Source organism: Aedes aegypti, chromosome 2 (assembly GCF_002204515.2).
Source record: "Aedes aegypti strain LVP_AGWG chromosome 2, AaegL5.0 Primary Assembly, whole genome shotgun sequence".
Classification (NCBI taxonomy): domain Eukaryota; kingdom Metazoa; phylum Arthropoda; class Insecta; order Diptera; family Culicidae; genus Aedes; species Aedes aegypti.
In genome coordinates, this window is record NC_035108.1 from 422,546,676 (window position 1) to 422,571,448 (window position 24,773).

Sequence of the window (24,773 nt, forward strand, 5' to 3'; positions counted from 1 at the left end):
ACACACTGGCTTTTCTATAAGGATTTCGATTGATAAATAGTTGAATAAATTCTAGAAGTCTGATAATAATTAAAGTATCTTCCTTAGTAATTAAAAGTCTACGCTCGTGGATATATCGCAAAGCAAAGTGTGTTTGGGTTCGATCCCCGGATGGTCTATACCCTAGAGTATTTTGGTAATGGCAATTCCTAGAAATCAGTTTCTAGCGTTGAACGAACGCAAAAAAGGCAACTTTGTAACAGATAGGTTTCAATCAATAACTGCGAAGGTGGTTCTGCCTCGGTGAAGAAACACTAAAGCAATCGAAAAAAAGCTTGTCAATTCTATTGCTCTGTTGCTATTTTAACAAGAAACATTATATTTTAAATTGAATTTTGCACCCCCTTCAAACATATACACATCGAGTTTGTAATTTTCACTCAGAACGAGGCTAATTATTTTGTTCTTTCACATCACGACCCCAAATATGGATTTACTTATCTCTGAGCGAAAATAACAAACGCGGTGGTATATTTTTCTAAGCGTATAGTTTGAAATGAAAATGAAAGCATGTTTTCGAAAGTACGAATAAGCTTCAACGAGCGATGTATCTCGCGGTGCCATGCCGTGCCATTGCCATACCGTAGAGCACAGGACACGATTACAGTAGCTAATATGAATAGGACGTAATTTATTTTAACAATTTCCTGTCAATGCCTATACAAAATTATCTCATCTGATAAGAATAACCCTGTAAACATCACTAACGATAATAATTATCAATTGTTTCACTCTTACGACACAATTTCCGAAAAATAATTGTTCATAATATAGCAAACTTATATTGTACAAAATGAGTCAGGCCCATATGAAAGGAGATGCCTTTCTTTTGTATGGTTGTTTGCGTGCGACAAAAGCCGTTGCATCGAGATGCTGCAGCGGATGTATGCAACATAATGCAGCATATGAGGGGTGAGTTGATGGATTATTTATAATACTGGCGAACAAAGAATTACATATCAAAAACATGTGTTTCTTGATCTTTACAAACGAGTTTCCGTTGAGTCAATGACATTAGCTCCTGGCTTGACACAAATCACAAGCATAAACAACAACAACATGTGACTATGTATGACAAATTTATTTCAATGTATTTAATGTAACCGTACAATACGTACAAAACCAGTCCATCAATTTTTCGTTATCATATTGTGAAAGATAAGGCAGTCAAAACCTGCAATATTTTAGCAGAAATCCATCAACCAAAATTTGACAAAAATTTGGGTTTTACATGTTATGTTCAGGTCAATATCGATCCACTATTTGAATGACTGCAAAGTACAATTCAATTCAACCTGATATAGGAGTCTGATTACAATAAAGCATCTCTTATGCATGTCAAGTATTGCATAGAAAGAGTCATGACGTTCCAAATATTTGTTTCAGAGCGCAATACTATCAGGCATCCCCTCGTATATACCAATACATGTGAGGTTTGTCGCGCAACAAACGGGCGTTACTTTATGGTTCAGCTTTGATTCTCCCATTCGTAAATAAATTCATGGGCGAAAAAATTGCACAATATTATGATTACTGTTTTCAGCTATATTTTATATGCAACCAACAGGTTTTTCGCCACAATCTTGTGGAGGACATTATGATCGATGGAAACATCGAAAAAAATTTGATCAAATATCGTATTTTCTCAGAGAAATCAATGGACAAAGACCATGTACCACTACTCACATATACAAACAGGCAGGAGTTATGATAAAAAAATATTACTCTTATTTGGGAAAATCGTGGAAAACCACGAGGAAAGCTGAAAATACAGTTCAGTTTTCATTTGATATCAAATGCTTATACTTCAAAATTCTGTTTTGGGCAATTGTGTTAAACTTTTTAGTATCAATATATGCTGTATTTTCTCGTTTTGGCACGCAATGGAAAACCATGAATTTTCCGGGAAAACTATATCTATTTCTCTAGAAAACTCATCAATCAGCTTCCAATGATTCATACAAACTATTTCATGTCCAAAAATATATAGGTCACCGCGATAATTTTTGAGCAATACACGTGGAAAGTCATTCAATGGCAAAATTTTCCCGACTTTGCTTGTTTCGCCGAAGTAAGCTGGAAAAACCAAGGAAAATTTTGGAAAACTTTTTTCCACGATTTGAAGGAAACATGATCCCTCGTAGCGTGAAAGGTTTTATATGACCAAATTCGGCCAGGTTTAAGCAGACCAATGGTCTAAAGTCAGCATAACGCCTTCACTCCCATACAAATTTCAAATCGCTCAAACCCATTAGACGATCGCCTTAATATCATAAAACTTAAGAAAATACGCCCGTTTTGTTGATGTCTTCAGCGCACTTATTCTACGATTTATACACTTCGATATACACTTCAATATCCAACGCTTGTCGACAAATTGGGTAGCTGCACAGTACCACCAGCAGCTAGACGAGCAGTTGGCAGTAGAATCAACGTTTTTGGAGATGTTGACAGCCTGTAGGACCCTAACAACAAAGCTGTGACAACAACGGCGTGCGTAGTTATTGGCACTGATCAACGATGAAGACGAAACGACCGACTGGTTCGATGAAGAGTGCCAGAGAGTGACAGAAATGATGAATGTCGACAGAACAGAAAGCGGTACACGGCAGAGAAAGCCGAAGAAAAGCGAATCCGTCACAGAAAGAGAACTCAGCAGGAAGAGAGTGTGGTAGCTGGCGCTCAGGATAGATAGCATGAACCGGAACGATATGGGGAGATTTTATGTAACGGCCAATGACGTGGCACAGTACCGTACCAGTGCCCACCATGTGCAATGATCGAGATGGGAATTTGCTGACCGATAAAACGGCGATGGCAGCCAGATGGAAGGAGCACTTTTGGCAATTGTTGAACGGTGAAAATTGAAATGCAGCAGAAACAGAATGAACATTGATGATGAGGAACAAGCTGTAGACTAGACTGATGCAAATTTTGAAATTTCTGCTCCCCTATGCTCAATAGGGTGCGGCTTATTTTTCAAAAGTTCTCAAAACCAAAAATTCGTATGCTCTACTGAATTCTAATCATATTAAAAGAGAAACCTCAAAATCTGAGCCAAAAATATTAAAATTTAGAGGTGGCGCAAGCGTCTTGAAGGTAAATTTTCAGGTTATGAAAAATGACCTTCAGTGAAGTAAACATAACTTTGTTATTTTTCAACCGATTTTGAAAGTTTTAGCATCAATACCTTCAAAATTAAATTTATGAAAACTCTATAGAACATCAAATTTGTCTAAAATCAAAAATAGTTTTAGTTACAAGTAATTTATTCAAAATTTTTCCTCATTTTTCTAAAAATTTCAACCTTGTTTGACCATAACTTCATGATTACTCAACCGATTCCAAATCTTTTTACATGGTTTTGAAGCTAATTCAATTGGTTTTAAACCTTTCATACAATACAGTTTACTAAAAAAATGTCTTGACCAAGTTTTTTAGCAAAAACTGAACAAAAACATGATTTTTTAACGAAAAATGCCAGTTTTTTTTAATTTTTTGCCAGTTAAATATTATCTCTAAAGCTGAAACTGGTTTTTCTCATTTGTTTAACCTTTGTGAATGACTTTGCAATAATTTTTAAGAAATTCTGCAACAAAAATATTTTTGCGTATATTAAAATATATATGCACAATTCAACTCGTAATTAAGGCAAGATGCTTTATAAATTTAAGTTTAATAGAAAAAATGCAATTTACGTCGAAAAAAAACTTAAATAATCAATAAAAAAATTTGATTTTTTCATTGAAAAATCATGTCTTTGGATAGTTCTTGTTGAATTACTAAGTCAAAACCATTTTTTAGAAAAATGTGTTGTATGAACAATTTAAAAACAAATAAATTTGCTTCAGAAACATGAAGAAAGATTCGGAATCGATTGAGTAATTATGAAGTTATGGTCAAACAAAAATGATTTTTTTAGTAAAATGAGGAAAAATTTGGATAAAAGTATTTTTAACTAAAACTACTTTTGATTTTAGGCAAATTCGATGTTGTACAAAGTTTTTACAAATTTAATTTTTAAGGTATTGATGCTAAAAGTTTCAAAATTGGTTGAAAAATTACAAAGTTATGTTAATTTCACTGAAGGACATTTTTCATAACTTGAAAATTCACCTTCAAGACGCTTGCGCCACCTCTAAATGTTAATATTTTTGGTTCATATTTTGAGATTTCTCTTTTAATGTGATTAGAATTCAGTAGAGCATACGAATTTTTGGTTTTGAGAACTTTTGAAAAATAAGCCGCACCTCAATGCTCAAACTATGTCAATTACGATAAAAATCATTCTCCCAAAATTTGATTAACTTATATTACAGTACGTTACAGTACAGACGTCCAATCAAAATGTGGTCTGCGGCAAAGTTGTAGCTGAAAGGATTTCACATGAGTAGAATGTGTTCACTTTTCCATAAAATATTATGACGACGAGATAGAGGGCTGAACACAAAAGGTTGGCGTTTTCCATAGTAATTGCCATATAAACTTCAAATGGCGTGTGCACAGTCAAATTTCTTCCGAATCACTTCAAACTTTGGGAGGATGCTATTTACCATAATAAAAATTGTTTAAGCATAGGGGAGCCCAAATTTCAAAATTTGCATCATTATACTGTAGACCCACCGAGGAGATGCGGTTAAAATGGCTATCAGCAAGCTGAATTACTGTAAAGTTGCTGTGAAGGACGAGATCCCGATCGAGCTCTCAAGCACGGAAGTGAGCAGCTTTACCAGTCGATCCACCGAGTACTTCTGAAGGTATGGGAGGACAAAGAAAAGCCCACCGGCTGATTAGATGGCCTCATACGCCCTATCTACATGGAAGAACACAAACTGGAGTATGCCAATTACCCTGATGAATTCGGAGTACGAAATTCTGTCGCGCATCCTGTTTAACAGACTGAGGGCTACTCGAGGAGTCCTTCGTCGACAAGAGGGCCGTCCAACAACGCACCAGACGATTACCATGCGAATGACCCTAGATAAATTCCAAGGGTAAAACTTGCAAACTCATCATCTTTTTAGTTAAAAGAAATGAGCTGTGGCAGATACGAAGGGGGGAGGGGGTCTAAAATTTTAAAATTTTAGCGTTACGTAATAAATGGATGACGCCTAAGAGATTTGGCGTGCAGTATCATCTCTGCCTGACAATTAATTCTACCAAAAAGACAATGTAGGTTTATATGGAAATTACTATGGAGAAATTTTGAGATATGTTCAAAACACGCTAGTACTGTAATGTAAGTACAAACTTATTATCCCATAGTAAAAACTCATTCTTAAAACCATAATAAAGAAATTTTCTCAAGAGAGAAATTCAATCCGAAGGATAGCAGAAGAGATATTCATGAGTTAGTTTGCTATTATTTAGCTTAATATGGGATTATAGCCCTGCAAACATGTACAAAATCCCAATCTAAATTAGCTCAAAAGAGATTTGTTTCTTCAGCAACATACTTCATAAAGATTTGAAGAATGAGTTTTCAATATGGGATGATAAGTTTCTACTTATATGTACTACAGTACTAACGTGTTTGGAACATTTATCAAAATTCCTCCATAGTAATTTCCAGATAAACCTACATTGCCTTTAAATCACCACCTAGAAAGCTGAAAATTTCACATAACACTATTTTTATGGTAAGGGTGGTAAGCAGCATATGGGAGCTTGGAATTTACAACATTTTTCAAATTTGGATCGCCCTACGAATCATACATATTTTGTTAAAAAAATTACATAAAAGTAACGCGTTCATAAAAAAATGTGTTATCATAAGCAACAAACGAGCTCACCAGTTGGTAACCATCCTCGACTGAATACGAATATCTTTTCACACTCGCACAACGCAAACAGCGAAACTTCTCGGCATCCCGAAAACGCACCGTTTTGCTTGGACTTTCCCTCAATTCTAAGCCTTCGACGATTAGGCACAAACATTTCACCAAAGATATTTGTAAACCTTCAGTTACTTCCCATGACCATGAAAAACGTGTAGTTTTTGCCTAACAATGTTTCTGCCTTCCTAAATACCCTCGCTGTCTTGAATAAACTCAGAATATTCTACAATTATCTGAAAAATATTAAACTTTCAAACTCCGTCTCATTTAGAAGCACTTCCGCTCTGCAGCAGAGAGTTCGTAGCTCTTCATTTAATTAAGTCATCTTACACGGTTCAACCAATTAATTAATTAAGCAAATTGAACGTCTTCTTTGGCTAAAACCTTCACTTAAGTAGCAAGTGGAAGAAGATAGAAATCGACATAATTTCTTCGAGACCGGTGTGCTTGTCGCTGTATCCAAGACTTTTCCTCATTCACACCCAGAGTTAGTCGGTGTTTGGCTTTGATCGCCTGCGGGGCACCATGCCTTTCCGCTTTATAATGAAGTTAGGAGAAGGGGTTGATAAATTGATACCTTATCTTATTATACGCCATTAAAATAATTATTTCTTCAAAAATGATGAAGGCAGAATAAAGAGACGAATTATTCCTTAGACATAAAGTTTTCTCTCAAAGGCGCATTTTAGTCACTTTCCCCTAAATCAAGGTACACAGGAAGTACAGCGGTAAAAGAAGTGATTTCCAGCTTCCGTCGGCATTCAAATAAAATTGGTTCACCAGGAGGGGGATGGGCCGGGGATTTACTGCAACACTTAACTCGTTTTCTTTTTCTTTCCTGATTTGAAAGGGGTTTACGCGGGGTACGGAAGGGTTCGTTTATGAACTCGACTGTAATCAATTTGATTAGGTTACTCGTGCAGTTGAGAGGGGAGGGATGCTTTTTTATGTTGCAATAACCATGAAGAGGGAAAACGTATAGCTGGTGTTCATTTATTGAATTTACATAAAATTTAGTTAATGCCGGTATGCATACCATACCGTTTCAGAATCTTATTAGGACAGGAGATTGTATTAATAATCGTTCCATACCAAGTCTCCGCAAAAAAAGAAGAATAAACATCTTATTTACCATCACCGATTTCGACAAAATGTTACAACAGGCAAAAAAACACCTATCGGGCCACCCCAGTGATTGCAAATTTGACAAAACTTGTTATTTTCTCACCTTTTTAAATATCAATCTTCAAATCTATTAGACATAGAGAAAAATACCTTTAATATGTTTGATTAAAATCGTTTGAGGAGTCCTGAACGACTATATGTTTTAGATACAATGTTTCCAAATAAATAAAATTATTTTCAATTTTTAAACTCCAAATCAAATTTTTTCGAATGAGTACTTTTTTTATTTAAAAAAAGTTCGAATTTTCCATTGAAAATCTCAAAGTATATTGCATTTTGACAAAAAGATTATAGTTCTACGCAAAGTTAACGTAATGTATTAAAGAATTACACAACCTTTCAACGATTAAAAAATGGCAAGTGTTGCCAGTTTATAATATTTTCACAAGACATTATATATTATTTCAGACTAGCCGTGTGTTTTATTAAACAAAAACGCTATTCCAACCAAATGTAAAATGACAGTGTTGCCAGATATACTTATTATTTTATAATGAACAATTTTTACATTTCATAATTTCCGTTGAAATTATAGACGCGTGTCCAAAATTTCCTTATTTCAGATGGTAACAGGTGCTTAGCGCAACAAATTACCGGTCCACGAGTGAAAAAGTCTGAAAACTCCTGCTTTAATACCTTCAAAAACAAACTGGCTGAAATGCATGACTAATGATTATATTGATACGACCTGAATTTTGCGGTCAAAGGTCATAACTGCGTGTACTCATGAAATGAAAGATTATCAACTCCAGAAAAATTACAGTTTTATACCGCCGACACAATCATTAATCAAATCTTCCACCAAGGAACAAACATTTTTCAAACATCTATATCTCAATCTCTGTCACGTCCTCCCCTCACAGAAAAACGTGACTCAATTTCGCCAGGAGCGGACGATGACCGCGGTGCAGATCAGGACCAGGATTCCAACGACCCGACCATGGACTACAACGACAAGCTCAAGTCGTCCCCGGGGCCATCGGCATCGGTGGATTCGCTTCTCAACGGTGGCATCGGAGGAACAGGACTGGGCAGTCTGGCCAACAACAAGCAACGTCGTTCGCGAACCAATTTCACACTGGAGCAGCTGAACGAACTGGAACGACTGTTTGAGGAGACGCACTATCCAGATGCTTTCATGAGGGAGGAACTTAGTCAACGGCTGGGACTGAGCGAGGCTAGGGTGCAAGTAAGTGGAATTCAGAATGCAGGCTCACACAATGTACCGTTTTGTCTCAAATTCCGAAGAGACTCATATTCCGAACACTCGGTTTTTGTATGGCGATTTGGTTGAAATGTTTCGCTGAAATATGTCATCAAATTACCAGGAAATGGCAATTAATTCCAATTCAGTTTTGAGGTCTTTCAATCTATTTTCTTCCTCGGGAGTAGTGATGATTCTCTAGTTCTAGACCTGTAGAACTAGCTCAGATGAATTTATTCGTTATTTTTTTCATTTGAATACAATTTATTCGTACTGTTCGGAATTTGAATCAAGATGTTCGGAATATGAGACAGAATGCACACAGTGTTCGGCATTTGAATCAAAATGTCGTTCCATACTTTAACGTAAAACCAGTAATTTACTAGTTCAAATAAACAATTTCTTCAGCAAACTTAACAGCTAACAGCTAGACTTTGTAAAGAATTTAAAATGTTCACAAATATCAGCTAATGTATGCCCATCAGATGCATTTGAAGTCACTGTTGGCCTTAAGTGTTCGGAATATGAGTCAAAACGGTACCAGTTACTGATCAGCTTTACCGAGGGGGTTGCCTCGGTTGGTTGTCAGGAAGGTGGTAATTGAGTTTTATTGACTGGCTATAACTATTAGAGGGGATTACATGACGGGGTTAAAAGCTTCGGGGTGTGGAAAAGGGTGAGAAATGCTTGTACTTTTTATAGACCACTTTAACAAATTGAATGGCAGATTTGTGAATCGTTTAAATGAGGGAGAAGGGATTTTGTTGTATCAGTTTTGAATGCTGTATTCGTACTGCAGGTTCATTTTAGAATAAGAATCCAAGTTAAACGAATCGCTCCAAACTGCAATACATTGTTGTTAGATTGCAGTATCGTTATTTTCGTGCAACTTTTCATGTTAATTCAAATACATTTCACTGATGAAACCTGGATGTTTTCCTTCGCATTGTGGGCTTTCCCAGCCATTTACTAAACTGCCCACTCTCTCCTCATCTCGTAGCACGATGATTTTGTATGATGTCAAAATCATGATGGATGGTTTAGAATAAACCGTGAAAAACTCCCGAATTGTTGCTGGAGGGATTTGTGTAGAAATTGTACGCTTCATTTTAAAAGGAATATTTTTACAAACACATATTTCAAAATTAATTTTAGTTCCATTTATCGAAAAATAAAATTTAAATATAATGAAAAATGTGCAACCGATTTATTGATATCAGTCTGAATTCTACAGAATTTTCAATCGGAATTCCTGGATTCATCTCTGGATGAATTCCTGTAGGAATCCATGTATAAATCTACAGCGATAAATAATACCTTGGATGGTGGCATAAGATCCATAAAAATGAAGTGTCCGTCTATGAATAGTTCAACGAATGTTATCAGCAAACTTATGACTTTTATAAGTAAAATTATCCTATATGGAGGATTACATATTGTTCATATGTACATTAGGGTGCCAATGAAAATCGATTTTTCGAATTTCAAAAAAAGGTAGTGCTCAAAAGTTTTATCTCCTCGAAAAAAGTCCCCATGCAAAATTTGAGCTCAATCGGACTCCATTAAGTGGACCCCCAAAGCGGTCAAAGTTTGGCTTTTTTGACCCATGAAAAATCTCCCAAGGGGGGGGGGGGGGTACATGAAATTTCCGAAATCGAAATTTTTTTTTTGATGCCAGATGTCTTAGAAATGCATGAAACGTCGAGATCTGGTGTTATCTGGAAAAATTTTTTTTGAAAAAATCGAACTTCTGGGACTTAGAAAATTTTTGAATTGGGGGAGTGAATTGAATTTGAAATGAACGATTTGAATTCAATTGCTGAGAAATTCAAGGCAATAGTACTGAAACGTATCCTATATCATTGTTGGCCACTGAAAGCATATTATATGTGATATTTCATTAGGGTGGTTCATTTACTTTCCATTAGGGTGGTCCTTTTTGTTGAAAAATTAAAAAAAAAGAATTTTAATTGAATATTGAAGACAATAGTATTGGGACATCTCTCACATTATCGTAAGCCATTTTCTACATTTAATATGTGGTATTTTATTAGGGTGGTTCACTTATTTTCCATTAGGGTGGGCCTTTCTGTCGAAAAATCATAATTTGAATGGGATATTAAAAACAATAGTATTTTATCACCTCTTTCATCATCGTAGGGCATTTCCTTCATTAGATTCGTGATATTTTATTAGGGTGGCTCACTTATTTTCCATTGGTGTTTGCCGAAAATTAAATAAAAAAAATCAAGAAATTTTGAATTTGATCCTTTTTTAGCACAATAGTATTTTAAAACCTCTTTTATAATCGTAGGCCATTGTCATCATTTTTGTTTAGAGAGGCTTTAAATTCCTCTGAATTCATTCACCTCTAGTTCCATTTGATATGCGACATCATCGTAGGACACTGTTAACATATTTCATTAGGGAGTTTCTCTCATTTTCCATTAGGGTGCATCATTTTTCGTATAGTTTGAAACCATGATTTCTCGCAAAAGTCTCGTCCACTTTCCTTAATTATGGTGTCATTGTAAAAATTTCAACCTTAATATCTACAGACCGAAAGATTATGGTGTGGACTACTACATAATATTTGCGTAATGTTCGACGAAAAATGTAAAGGTAACTTAGCTAACAACAAAAGAGTTTTCTAGAAAGCCTCTCATTGTCAGAAAGGTCCTTTTGAAAAGTTTTGCGTGATTTTCATTTGGAATGCAACAATTCACTAAGCTGAACCAGTTCGGAGTCCTCGTCTCATACAAAATCCGCTTGCTAATTCGTGATTTCAGATGCACTCATCTCAGAGATCAAGCATTGAGCCTCAGTGACCTTTCCAATTCAGTTTTGTACCATCTGTGCAAGCTCAGATAAAAAAAAATCAGAGTGATTGGTGAGAAGGTTCTGAACTGTAACCCCGGGGCCCTTAAGATGGGGAACTGTTAGATTTTGCAATGGTTCTAGTAGCAATAAGGTAAGCAACGAAAGGGAGAGGAAAGGAATTGTGATATTAAAAAAATATCATGTTGGTTGTTTTTGGTACATTACATCGCATATATTTCCTAAATTACATCTGATTTGTTTGGACTTTTATACATTTTTCGATGTTCTTCGATTAATTGCAAAATGTACTGTTTCTGATTTTCATCGGTTGACAATTTCGAATTATATGTTTTAATTAATGCAATACCTCGTTCCGCATTGTCATTTACTACTTCCAAACTTTGAATACGTCTTTTGGCATCTTCATATACTTTTTTGCAATTCCACTGCGTAATATCAGTTTCCAACAAGGATTCCGGAATCTCTAGAGCATGGAACAATTTTTTAGTATCCTGACATCCTTGTACAAACGAATGTAGCTCGAGTGTTGAAACATCGTTTGATTCGATTATGGATTTAGCAGGTACAATATTTTGGGTATCTGAAAATCAAAATATTGTTAGAAAAATAATAATCTCTGTACAACAAATTAAACAAAGTATTTACCTGATGTATGTAAGGCTTCCATAATTCTTTTTTTATCTGCTACATCCAACTTTTCGTCAAACAAACACAATCCGATGAGATTGCTATCCAAATACTGCAGATGATTCAAGAACCCTTTATGTACTGCTTCGGCAATTTCTTTGTCAACAGCCTCGTAAATTTCAAGCGATTTTAACAAATTGAGGTCATTGTTTGCAGACATTGCAGCACACGAAGAAAGAAACCAGTTTCTTAGATATAGTTTCACAATGAATACATTAAATCGTGCTAATCCATCTTTAGTTGCCTTAGGTAACGCAAAAGTGTATCGGTAAAAGAACATTTTTAAAGAATAAATAATTTTAGCCATCCATCTTGCATTATGGAAAGCACCAGGAGCTCTTATTTTAAAGTTTTCATTAATTTTTCCACCCAAGAATATAATCGTAAGCTGAATAACTTCACGATAATCTTCGCGGTGATGATGTTCTATTAGTTGCCGCTCAAAAAATTCTAATAGAATCACCCTCTCGTTGTCTGTTATTGATGATTTAACGAATGCATCATTCAAACCAGAATGGTATGAACTCTTTTCTAAGCGGTGCCATTCCATCTGAAACCGCCTAAAGATCTCAACATTTGGAGATTGTGCTGTTTCAAATTGCAGTACCTTGAATGCCTTGCCAACTAACAGCTCGTGTATGTGATGTCTACAGGGAAGTCCAATAAGCTGTTTTTTAAACATATTGTTTAGATGTTGACACGCTCCTTTCTTTCGACCAGTGTTAGATGCAGTGGTATCAAATGATGTAAACATAACCCTAAAAAACGAACGTTATATTTTAGAAATTATCAATAATAAAATTGAAGCTAAAAAAACTTACCTGTCTTCAAGACCCCAATCGACAACTGTATTATAAACTGCTACTGCTTGTTCTATTCCTGTTGAATTTTGGATGGGGGGAACAGCTAACAACTTACGGATGCCATCACCAGATACAACTATAGCCAATCGTTCAGTTTTGGGGATAGCTTTAGACGACAATATACTAGGAAGCAGCTTTGAATCCCAGTGAACTGTTAAGTTAACCTGTGGCTTAAATGGTGTTTTAAGCTCATGGTGCTTTTGCTCACGATTTTTTTTTCTTGAATAACTAATGGACTCCTTGTTCAACAATAATGTTGAAACGTCGTGCCCCAAAGATTTCGCTATAGATGAAATTAGAAATACCGCATTTCGATCACTCACTTTGCAGCGGTCCAAAGCAGCAGCCACATCGACAGTAATAACGTTTTTTAATTGTGGTTTAGGAGTTGAAGATGATTTTGAAGGACCTAGAAGAAAATATAAAAATCAAAAATATAAGAATCCATGAAAAACATTTTAAAACATATTTGCAATGTATTCAATTCACACTTACCTGGTATCTGTAAATCTTAGCCGATAGTACCGATCGAAGTAAAGGACTCACTCTGGGTTTGAGATGAGGACTCAAAATCACTACCAGTCAATGTTTTCTTTTGCTGTAGACTTGCTTCTTTCTGCTCACTAGTTGGTGGATTAGACTCTTCTGTTGCCTGTAGATTAGCTTCCTCCTCAAAATCACTACATGAGATAGTTTCCGTTGGACCAGTCTCAGTTTTTGTTGGAAGAGTGGATTGTTCTCGTTGTTCTTGCAAATACTGAGATGCTTTTTTCTCCTCTTTAGTTTTTGGTTTATACTTCTTCGCGATGTCGAAAAGGTTCCGCAATGAATGAGAGAATTCATTTCTCTTTTCAGTTTCTTTCGCCGACATCCTTAGTATGTGCTTCTGCAAGCTTTTCCAAGTTTCATAGTATCGCAAGATTTTTTGTTTCACTGTCACGTCGTCGATCAAATGGTTCAAATGCTTTTTGTTCCATGATGTCTTCAAAGCTTGTGTTGTTAACTGGGCGCTAGCTCTAGGCTTTTGCTTCTCTGCTCGCAAATGAAACATGAATTTCCGGAATACTTCACTGTATGTCGGCAAATTTGCAGATTCGGGAAACAAAGGTAGATATTTTCCAACTAGCCGAATATCCTCCATTTTTAACAAAAAACGCTTGCACACGCCTTGATAAATTTTTTTGACACACGAATTGCTTTTCTTATTCACCACTGAAATACAATTTATTTGGAACTTCTATTTTTAACACGCTTAGGTATAGACAAAAATCTACCGATTTGATTATCTTCACTTTAGGTATAACTTATATTCTATGTAGGTAGAAAAAGCAGGAGCTTTTCGCTACAACAAAGAATAAACGAGAACTGATTGTTAAAACTGGAATTGCCTACGTTGTCACAACCGAATCGCGTGTACTATAGCAAGCAGAAGGCAACGTACTTTTGTTTCGGGAATAAAGGAGCCCAAGGCTGAGAATCTCTTTTGAAAATATAATCGTGTACCGTGTATCGTGTAATCGTGTAAACACTTTTGTTGCCCTTCATCGTCGCCCATCAAGCTATTGTCATAATTTGAATACGTCAAAAATTATTTCATTCCTTTTTTATCTGTATTTTGATAATGGCAGTTAGGGTTGTGCTTCACTGAATTCACTGATTATTGTTAGTGGAACGTTTTATTTTAACTATTCAAAAGAAAACCTTAATGAAAATATCTTAACGAAGAGTTGCATGCCAATAAAGAATCATGATTCAAAACTATACAAACAAAGTTGATTTGTTAGATCTGTTGAGAATATTTTTTTTTTAATTTGCAAATTAAATGATCACCCTTATGCAAAACCGAGGACAAAAGCCCTAATGAAATATCACATATTATATGTTAACAGTGGCCTACGATGACATAGGAGATGTTTAATTACTCTTGTATTTACTATTCCATTCAAATTCTCATTTTTTTAAAGGACCACTGTAATGTAATATAAGTGAGCCTTCCCAATGAAATATCACGAATCTTATGAAGGAAATGGCCTACGATGATGAAATAGGTGATAAAATACTAGAGTAAGGTGGGGCAAAAGTTCGACCTTAGTGATATAATCAAAGTTTCCAGGAAAACAATAGTAGTTAAAACAAAACAAATACCATACAGTGAACCTTCAACATATTGGCTGTAATTTTGCTGAACAAACTTGTGCAAAAATATTTATCCAGTTTTAGTTATAACAGTTTCAAAATTGATTGTCTTAAACGAACTTTTGCCCCACCGGTGTGGGGCAAAAGTTCGCTGACTAAAACACAAGATATCGATACTTTTACGACAGGCATACTTTACACCAGCCGTAAACTTAAGTTTGACGAAAAATACACACTTAATGTTCATCAAAAAATTGCTCAAAACAGGGTTTATTGTAGTATACTCAAAAATAGCAGTTTTTCGCAAAACTAAATGGAAATGTTAAATTTTGGTGACATTTTTCGCACGATCGGACAAATGTTGCTAAATTTGAAGATAATATGTGGATTTTAGGCAATTTGCACATTTTTCCGTGAGTTTATACATGGGTCGAACTTTTGCCCCTCTGATTCGAACTTTTGCCCCACTATGGGCCAGAAATTGTTTCCAAGCATTTATGCAAAAACTAATACACCTCAAAGCATCCTTATGATAGGCCTAGAAACGCCCTTACATAAAATATTGAAAAAGATTTTATCTTCAATTGGTTCCATGCAACGAAAGTTTGATTAAAAATTACAACATTCAAATCGAAAAACAACAAATAGCCATAACTTTTCCAAATCTCAATCGATTTTTATGATATTTGGTGTGAAAGTCTCTTACTTGAATAGCATTCGAACCACCATGACATTTATAAGTTTTGTTTTAAATTGAGCTAGAAATCTTGAAAAGAAACTCTTGCCCTACTCGAACTTTTGCCCCACTTTACTCTGTTTTTAATATCCCATTCAAATTATGATTTTTCGACAGAAAGGCCCACCCTTATGGAAAAAAAGTGAACCACCCTAATAAAATACCACATATCAAATGTAGAAAATGGCTCACGATAATGTGAGAGATGTTCCAATACTGTTGTCTTCAATATTCAATTAAAATTCATTTTTTTTTAATTTTTCAACAAAAAGGACCACCCTAATGGAAAGTAAATGAACCACCCTAATGAAATATCACATATAATATGCTTTCAGTGGCCAACAATGATATAGGATACGTTTCAGTACTATTGCCTTGAATTTCTCAGCAATTGAATTCAAATCGTTCATTTCAAATTCAATTCACTCCCCCAACTCAAAAATTTTCTAAGTCCCAAAAGTTCGATTTTTTCAAAAAAAAATTTTTCCAGATAACACCAGATCTCGACGTTTCATGCATTTCTAAGACATCTGGCATCAAAAAAAAAAAAATTCGATTTCGGAAATTTCATGTACCCCCCCCTTGGGAGATTTTTCATGGGTCAAAAAAGCCAAACTTTGACCGCTTTGGGGGTCCACTTAATGAAGTCCGATTGAGCTCAAATTTTGCATGGGGACTTTTTTCGAGGAGACAAAACTTTTGAGCACTACCTTTTTTTGAAATTCGATGGCAAAATTTTTCCCATACATTCCATTGGCACCCTAATGTACATGTAAGAACGCTACAAAAAGTCGTTTTATCACCAATTCTGTCGATTGTTTGCAAGAAATTACCCTAGAAGTATCACAAATTAATCGGTATGTCGTCATTGATAATATATCTTAAATTGAACTCCAAATTGAATGTAAAGCCCATTTATAAAGCTTATGTAAAACTTAGATTGGACTGTATTTCTACATTTGAGCAAAGCAAAGTCTTTTCTTCGAAAAATATTGTTATGTATGTTATTTTCTCGGGAGCAATGGAAACCTTTCGGTAGCAGCTTAGATATCCAGCAGCTTCAAGACCAGGGATTGAATCCTGAGAAAATTGAGAGAATCGCTCACGTATCGCTCTCTGTAACTATCATAACATGCTGCACATTATGAGAGACTGTTTATCGTATACTGCTACAAGTTTGATCAGATTGGGGGGATACTAGTGCATGATAAAACCCCTCTAAACATGCTCCAAGCCTGGGGGACACTGTTGTTATTGGAAGTTCGTGGATTGTTTATCGTGCCAGTAAAGAAAAACATCTATCCCCAACGGTAAACAAGCGAGAAAAATGGATTTTATCATCGCTCTCTCGTTGGGGCTCTCGCTCGCTGCTTCCATTTATCAGACTTGTTACACCTTGCGATACAATGACGATCGTGGACCGCAACAGATGGGATGTTTTTCTTTGCTTGCTTTGATCGTGCTTCATTCTCAAATGAGAGCGAATTCTGCAACGCCTGTTCAAGACTATATTTTTTTCATAATTTCTTTATAATACAATATATTACATTTTACTTCCATTTAAGTTTCACGGCTATCTCTCCGAGATACATTTTCCCTAATTTCGCCTATGTTATTAGTTACATAACTCACTGATCAAAGCTATACCTATCGTAGTTTCACAGTTCGATTGTTTAAATTCTGTTTAAATATCATCATACTCTAAAAAGACCAAAGAATGACGGTGTTGGTAGTCTAATGGCTACCACTTCTGCTTCATATGCAGAAGGTCATGGGTTCAATCCCAGGCCCGTCCATTTCCTTGTACTTTGTAGCTGTTTCTTTCACTTGGTTCTATATTCCACTTTCAATCTTTCACAATCCCACACTTATTCGTTCACATCATTTGCTAGAACCAGAGACGGGCAAGAAACCGTTTCCCTAAGCTTCCATTCTCTCATCATTATAGCACGCCTTTCCTTACGCCTGATACATAGGGTAAGTGTTCTCTTAGTTGTGGGTGTTCCTATAGTTGCGGTAGTGCCGTTTCACTGATTTTATTGCACTATCCACAGAACCTACACTGTCAATCGACGTATTGGCTTGTTGATACACGGAATAGTTGAAAAGAGCGTTCAAATTGCTTTGAAACTGATGAAATATCACTAAAATTGCTAAAACTGTACCAATAGTTGCGGTAAAGTGTTCCTATAGTGGAGGATCCCATAAGCAAACAACGGATACCGCAACTATAGGAACACAAATTAAAAATATACCGCAACTAAAGGAACAGTGTACCAATAGTGGAGGTATTATTTTTCACTGACATGCCGTGGATTACTACGATGAAATCATTTTTCTCATTAAGTTAAAGGTCGTTACTTCCCGTTACAACATCAACATGTGCATTAATTGTGCTTCTTGAATTAAGGCGGTTAAATAAAGTTCAGTCGTGCTTAGTACCTCCACTATTGGTACATCTACCCTAGCCAGTATGATAACCAAAGAGCAAAACCTCGCATGCCTGCCATGCCTAACCCTCCCTAACCCATACACTCCCGCATGAAACTGGCGTAGATGCAGTCGGACTCCTCGGTCTACAGTGGGCCAGTATAAGTGCAACATCATTTCCTCTCTCTTCCTCATTGGTCTGCATTCTGACGTGGCAGGCGCCATTGTTGCCTAAAAATAGAAGATCACCAGCACTTAGGGTGATACACTGAGGGTGTCTGTCAGTACCAAGCAGTCATTCAGTTGGTTCCTTGTGTAAGTGCAGCTGATTGGCGATACTGGAGTAGAATCCACGGGCGGCCAATCAAGCTCAAGCTCATCATACTCAAAATAGACCAACGCTAATAAATAAGTAGACACTAAATAATAGTGGAAATCATTTCCAACATACTCCTTCCTGTGTACTTCTGGCTTCTTCAACTTATACAAAATTATTTTCTCGAATAGAGTAATAGCACACCTTTGATTGAGCAGCTGCAGATCACGTTATACCTAACGCAGATCAAACTCATTCTCTCGATCTTTGAAATAATTGAAAATGATTTTTGATTAACGGTTACTGGCGCAACACCCAACAAACAATCATTTAACTCAGACTGGATGAGATCGTACCAAGAAAAACGGTTTCTATAGAGAACATAGTCTGTAGTGCTGATCTTTCTTACGAAAAGCTTCTAGGTTTTATAATCAATCCACTTTGCTGATCTATACTGACTATTTGCTAAGATAAATCCCTCACGCACATTGATATAGCCGTATGTCTGTCAAAACTCATCATGATACACGACTTTCGGTTTATCTGCACGTCGTTGTTTATATCCGGAAGAACCTCATCCCCCAATGTGTATACAACGAATAACGTCCACTTACTTGACCACAGTGATAGCAAGTATCTCTGGCAGAATTAAACAGTATATCGTCTGCATCAATCCTCGTATGGTAGTATTACTCACACCTGCTGGAAAAACAAACAGATCCTATCAGCCGGACGCAACCGTAGCAGTACGACACTATTCCTCGCAACTCTATCTTTTTGTCAGCTATCTTCCTCCTCCTCGGAGCTCTTCCTCGTCGAAATTTTTTTCTTCTTCGCTGCTTTCAGCTTCTCTTGATAACTCTTCTCATTCTTCTTCTTCTTCGCAACTCTCTTCACTTTCCGAATCTCTAACTTCTACCAGCTTCTGCATCGTCTTACCGTGCTTCTCTTGTCCTTCATAAGAATCTACAGATGTCCGAATGACGCTTCATCCGCATCGCGCCCGATCAGGAAACTTTCTTGAAACTTGATCGACCTTCATCCCCCAACGACTTTTTCGCGAGCTTCTTGGTGACTTTCGGCGTCGAATGTTTGCGTTAGGTTCATCTAGGATCACTGGACTGACTTTTGCCGGATCTGCTTTCCCAGGCTGTATTTTTCCCGACTTTACTTTCTCGAGCATTTTTCCTGGCTTCGCTTTCTCAGGTCTCATCGTCTTCAGTGACCGTTTCTTTGCCTCTGTTGACACGTTCAGCCTCTATTGGCACTTCAATTCACTTTAGCTTCAATTACTTCAGCCTTTCCTCCATCTTCGTCCGCATCTCAGCAAGCTTCTTCTGATGCTCTTCGGCGATCTTCTTCTCTATTTGCGCCCTTTCGAACTCCAGTTTCATCTCCCGTTTCTCCTTTTCGAGCTGTTCGTGCATTTCGTTCAGTTCCTGCTGCATCTCAAGTCGCTTCCGGTCCAAGATCTTCTCTCTGTCCATCCTACGGTTCTGCTTCTTATTTTCCGCTTCGAGTTTCTTCAACTACCCTTGCATTTCCGATGAACTGGATTGCACTATTGACAGGATCGCGTAACATCCTTTATTTCCGACGTGACGTCACCTCAGTCGAAATTGTACCATTGCTGTTAGGGGAAAAGCACTAATTTTCGACCCACAAGGAATCTGTGCCAATTTTCGGATTTTCATACGAAGTTGGCCAAAAACGTAAAAATGGGTCGAAAATTGGTGCTTTTCCCCTAGTGGTTCGCAACTTTAGAAGAAATTCTTAGCTCCTATCTTAGGACATTTAAAAGAAACGATATTTTTGGACATGCCCATAATTTCGCCACAAAAATGTGATCGTTTGTACATCGGACTGTTCTCTAATTTAACACTTCAGTCGTCGCGCTATTGTATTTTGTACAACAGTGGTGAAAAAACCTCGCTCATCGTACACAGCATCAGCGTGGCGGTTCTGGTGGTGGCAAACCGCGCGACGACTGAAGGGTTAAAGTCGAAGATTTTTGAAACTTTTAGGGAATAAATAAAAACATGTTAGCTATGTTTTTGGAAAGTTGTTTTTTTTTTTTTCAACCTTTTCTACTAGGTTTAAAGGACACACCTTGAAATTGACATTACTCATCAAATTATATGCACTAGCGCGTTCTTTTTTACACACTTTCATATTCTTTTTCTCCAAACCCTTGTATTTTATGAAGATCTCTTCTGTTTATCCTTCATAATATCGTCCAGATTATGAATACTCCGCAAAGTTTTGGTGGGTTTGGCGGACACTAGTTTAACGCAAAATTTCACCTTTTTCAGACATGCTTTTGTTTTTCGAGTACAATCCTTAATTCGAAAGAGTTATCATTGCTAGAATTCTGGAAGAAAACATAAACTAATCTTTTCACTAATAAGGCATTTCATTGAAAAATCCGAGATGATTCATGGAGTTGTTCTCAGAGGCATCTTTCTATACAAAAAAAACATTAGCGTAACTTGAGTTCAAAGTTAAGGAGGCTTGTCAAATTCGATCCTAAAATTCTTGCGCATACGTGCATACTTAGCTTAAGTTTTTAATCTTCCAGGTGGGCTTGGACTCTCCAAGCTTAGTAACGCTTCGTTACACCAATGTACAAAATTTATACTATAAATACTTGTAGTAAATTTCGAATGAATCACTGGCTGTTTTACTGAAGGAATCTTAGAGCATCTACAAGATGCGTGCTTAATTAATTTTAGAAGGAATTAAAAAAAATGATCGAATTATGAACATTGTTGGAAAAACCGCTAAAAGAATTCCTGTGAAACTCAGGTGCGAAATTCCTGAAATAATCAACGATGTATAATAAATCTTCGAGCTTTTTAGTGGAATACCTATATATGAATGAAAACCCAAATTTAGTACTATACCATTTAATTCCACTAGAGTAATTCGAGCGGAATAAAATGGTATAGTACTAATTTCGTAACGCGGGTAGATCACCTTTTCGTGGTGCGTTACAGGGCAAGATCTACCAATTTCAACCCTAGTCTCATCTTGATTGTCGGGCTAAGGTAATATGTTCTGGTAATTCAAGGATTCGCGGTACAAAATCCTTGTTACTGGCAACAGTTTCTGAAAATTAATCTATTTTACTTGGCAGATGGTTAAAGACTCGGAGTTGGTCAGTCCCGAGACTACACTTGAAGCCAGGATAACTATCATGAGTATTAACTCAACAAGAACTGTTAAGCTTTGGTAATTCAAGGACTCACGTGAATTTTGAATACTAAACAAATTTTCTAGCTTGATTCGGTTTTGCTGCCCCTTTTTTCTAGTATTTTTCTGGGACTAAACTGAAAGCGAAACAATTATGTGACTAGAGTTCCGTTGTATGGTCAAATATCAGTAGTACGGATTTGGTTCCTCAGAAATTTAATCTATTATATTTGCTAAGGGGCGCGCCTTCGCTGAGATGTAAATTTCTATGAAGGGTGTAAATAGTGGAACCTTTTCATCATAGTCGATTTTTATCAATATCTGAGGAATCAAAACAAGAACTGTACAAAATCGATGCTTCATTACCTATCAATGGAAATGGAGTAAAGCGAGCACTAGGGTAACCAATATATTTTGGACCCCTATATATTTTGGACCCCCTTGGCCATTTTCCTGCAAATTTCCCAGTTTAAATCGAAAGACCAACTCAATTTGCATGCCATTTGGAAAGATAGGACTATTCCGCACTTGCATCAACCGTTTGTACAAAGAAAATGTGTTTATTTTATCTGAAATTAATTTAATTTAATCGGTGCATTCATGCAACCGTTACAACCCGTTACACACATAAATTGAAGCTTCAGAAATTTTTCAAATGTAAACAAAAACTTTTTTCAAATTTCTGGACTAAAAGCGTAGAGTTTCTTCGCTTATCCATTGTCAATCGATTAATTAGACTATGAGCAAGCATATTTTACAACCAGTATAGTAGACTTTGTCCCCAATCGATAATAAATGCCGGAGGTCCAAAATATATACTTTGAGGGTCCAAAATGTATTGGTGTGTCCAAAATAATGAAAAACAGTGCATCACAATTGAATTATTTTCGACGTTTTTTGGATCCTACATGACCGTTTGGGCATTTTTATCTTGTAGAGGAAGTCTTTCTCTACATTTTGACATGTTCTTTGACTTGGGTACGCTGTGCAATTGATTATTTGGGACACAAAACTAAAATCACTTCCTTAGGGGGTCCAAAATACGACCGTTACCCTATACACTAAACATACGGGTAATGCCACAATAGGGTAACGGTCGTATTTTGGACCCCCTAAGGAAGTGATTTTAGTTTTGTGTCCCAAATAATCAATTGCACAGCGTACCCAAGTCAAAGAACATGTCAAAATGTAGAGAAAGACTTCCTCTACAAGATAAAAATGCCCAAACGGTCATGTAGGATCCAAAAAACGTCGAAAATAATTCAATTGTGATGCACTGTTTTTCATTATTTTGGACACACCAATACATTTTGGACCCTCAAAGTGTATATTTTGGACCTCCGGCATTTATTATCGATTGGGGACAAAGTCTACTATACTGGTTGTAAAATATGCTTGCTCATAGTCTAATTAATCGATTGACAATGGATAAGCGAAGAAACTCTACGCTTTTAGTCCAGAAATTTGAAAAAAGTTTTTGTTTACATTTGAAAAATTTCTGAAGCTTCAATTTATGTGTGTAACGGGTTGTAACGGTTGCATGAATGCACCGATTAAATTAAATTAATTTCAGATAAAATAAACACATTTTCTTTGTACAAACGGTTGATGCAAGTGCGGAATAGTCCTATCTTTCCAAATGGCATGCAAATTGAGTTGGTCTTTCGATTTAAACTGGGAAATTTGCAGGAAAATGGCCAAGGGGGTCCAAAATATATAGGGGTCCAAAATATATTGGTTACCCTAGATCTAAATACTGGTCGCAGTGGCGCATCCGAACAGGAAAAAAAAATCGATTTTTCGTTCATTTATACAATGTAATTTCTGATGTTATTGCAGATGGCAATGGTATTGTTGATGAATTAGTAACCAATTCTTCAGAAGAATTCTTGGAACTTCTGGTGAAATTCTCAGATGAATCTTTAGTAGACCTATTCAAATGTCTGGAAGTTCCTCAGTCAACCAATATTTTGATTTTTCGTGACAAAATGAACTTCTGGTCAAAATTTCAGTCAATTTGGAGAAAATTTAGATGTGCTTCAAATCAATTATGTGTTTGTGACTATTTTTAAGCTTTAAAAATTCGAAACTACTGAACGAAACAATAAAAATTTTCGAAAATACCTCTACATAGTAGTTTATTCAATTCTACGAACTTTTGTCGAACACGGTTTTATGATTGGAGCAAGTTTAAACATAGTTTGGTTGAGGTTTGTGCTTCAAGGTTCTAGAAAATCACTAGTTTTGGGGAGTGTTCTCCCTGAAAAACATACCTGTATGAAAATTTTGGATTTTGATTTTCCAGAACATGATGACTATGCATTTCTAAAACTCAATCCCGTTTAAAGATACCCTCTATCTTACGAAAATAAATTGTAAAAAATAGGTTATTAGGAAGCACATTCGTAAATCCGCTGAAGGTGAGCCAAGAACACCACCATGAGCTACTAGGAACGTAAAAAATGAACATGTTAGCACTGCTTTTTCTCAGTCGATGATAATGATTGTTTTCAAATCGTTCTGAATGGTCAGTGAAATACGATCAAAACAATCATCGCTCGGAAAGAAAAAGCAATGCTAACTTGTTCAATTCATTCATTCGACTGTACATGTGTCAGGCACGATTTAACTATCATCAGGTTGGGATGGGTTGTTGGATCTTTGGGCATTTTTTGTAATTTATTTCCTAAAGCAACATGTAAGCTGTTAATGGTTAATGATTTCATAGATTTATTATGTTTGTTTCCTGTTGACAAACGCCTGGAAAAATAATGCCATTATATGTTTTTTTATAGCATACATATTTAGAAAACCGTGATTGCTGGGTACCGTGGAGAACAAATCTCAATCAAACAATGTTTAAACTTAATTTAATCTTATTGGCGTGTTTGACAAACTTTACCAAAATAGAATTAGCTTTCAATAGGTGGTAATAGCAAGTGATTTTGATTTATGAGTATTGAGTTATGATTTTTCAAATCTTAAAATAAGCCTAAAAACACATTTTCAACTTGAAGCATAGTGTAATCTCTAACAAATGAGCTGAAAATTTGACCAGACATTGTTCTTAGCATGAGAATTCAGAATACTGCTTGACCGGAAGATTTCCAGACTTTTTTTCAAATATGAACAGGTCTAATCTTTAGTTTTTCAGTCAGAAGAACGTGCGTGTATATATACTTGAAGATTTAAGTAATTGAAATCCAAAATTTTGAATACTTTCAAGCTAGACGTGTTTCAGTTTACTTAAGATTAACTTTTTGTTTCTAGGTTTCTACAATGGATTATCAATGCTATTGCATCGGGT

General features: G+C 36.1%; 1 protein-coding gene across 1 annotated transcript in view; it reads left to right on the forward strand.

Moving 5' to 3' along the window:
• Positions 1–7,921: 7,921 nt before the first annotated feature.
• The window catches only part of LOC110677032 (short stature homeobox protein 2-like), a 42,578-nt gene continuing 25,726 nt past the window's right edge, over positions 7,922–24,773 (forward strand). The window contains exon 1 of the mRNA XM_021847501.1: positions 7,922–8,250. Within this exon, the coding sequence (XP_021703193.1) occupies positions 8,002–8,250 (249 nt within the window). The 5' untranslated portion in view covers positions 7,922–8,001. The remainder of the gene's footprint in view (positions 8,251–24,773) is intronic.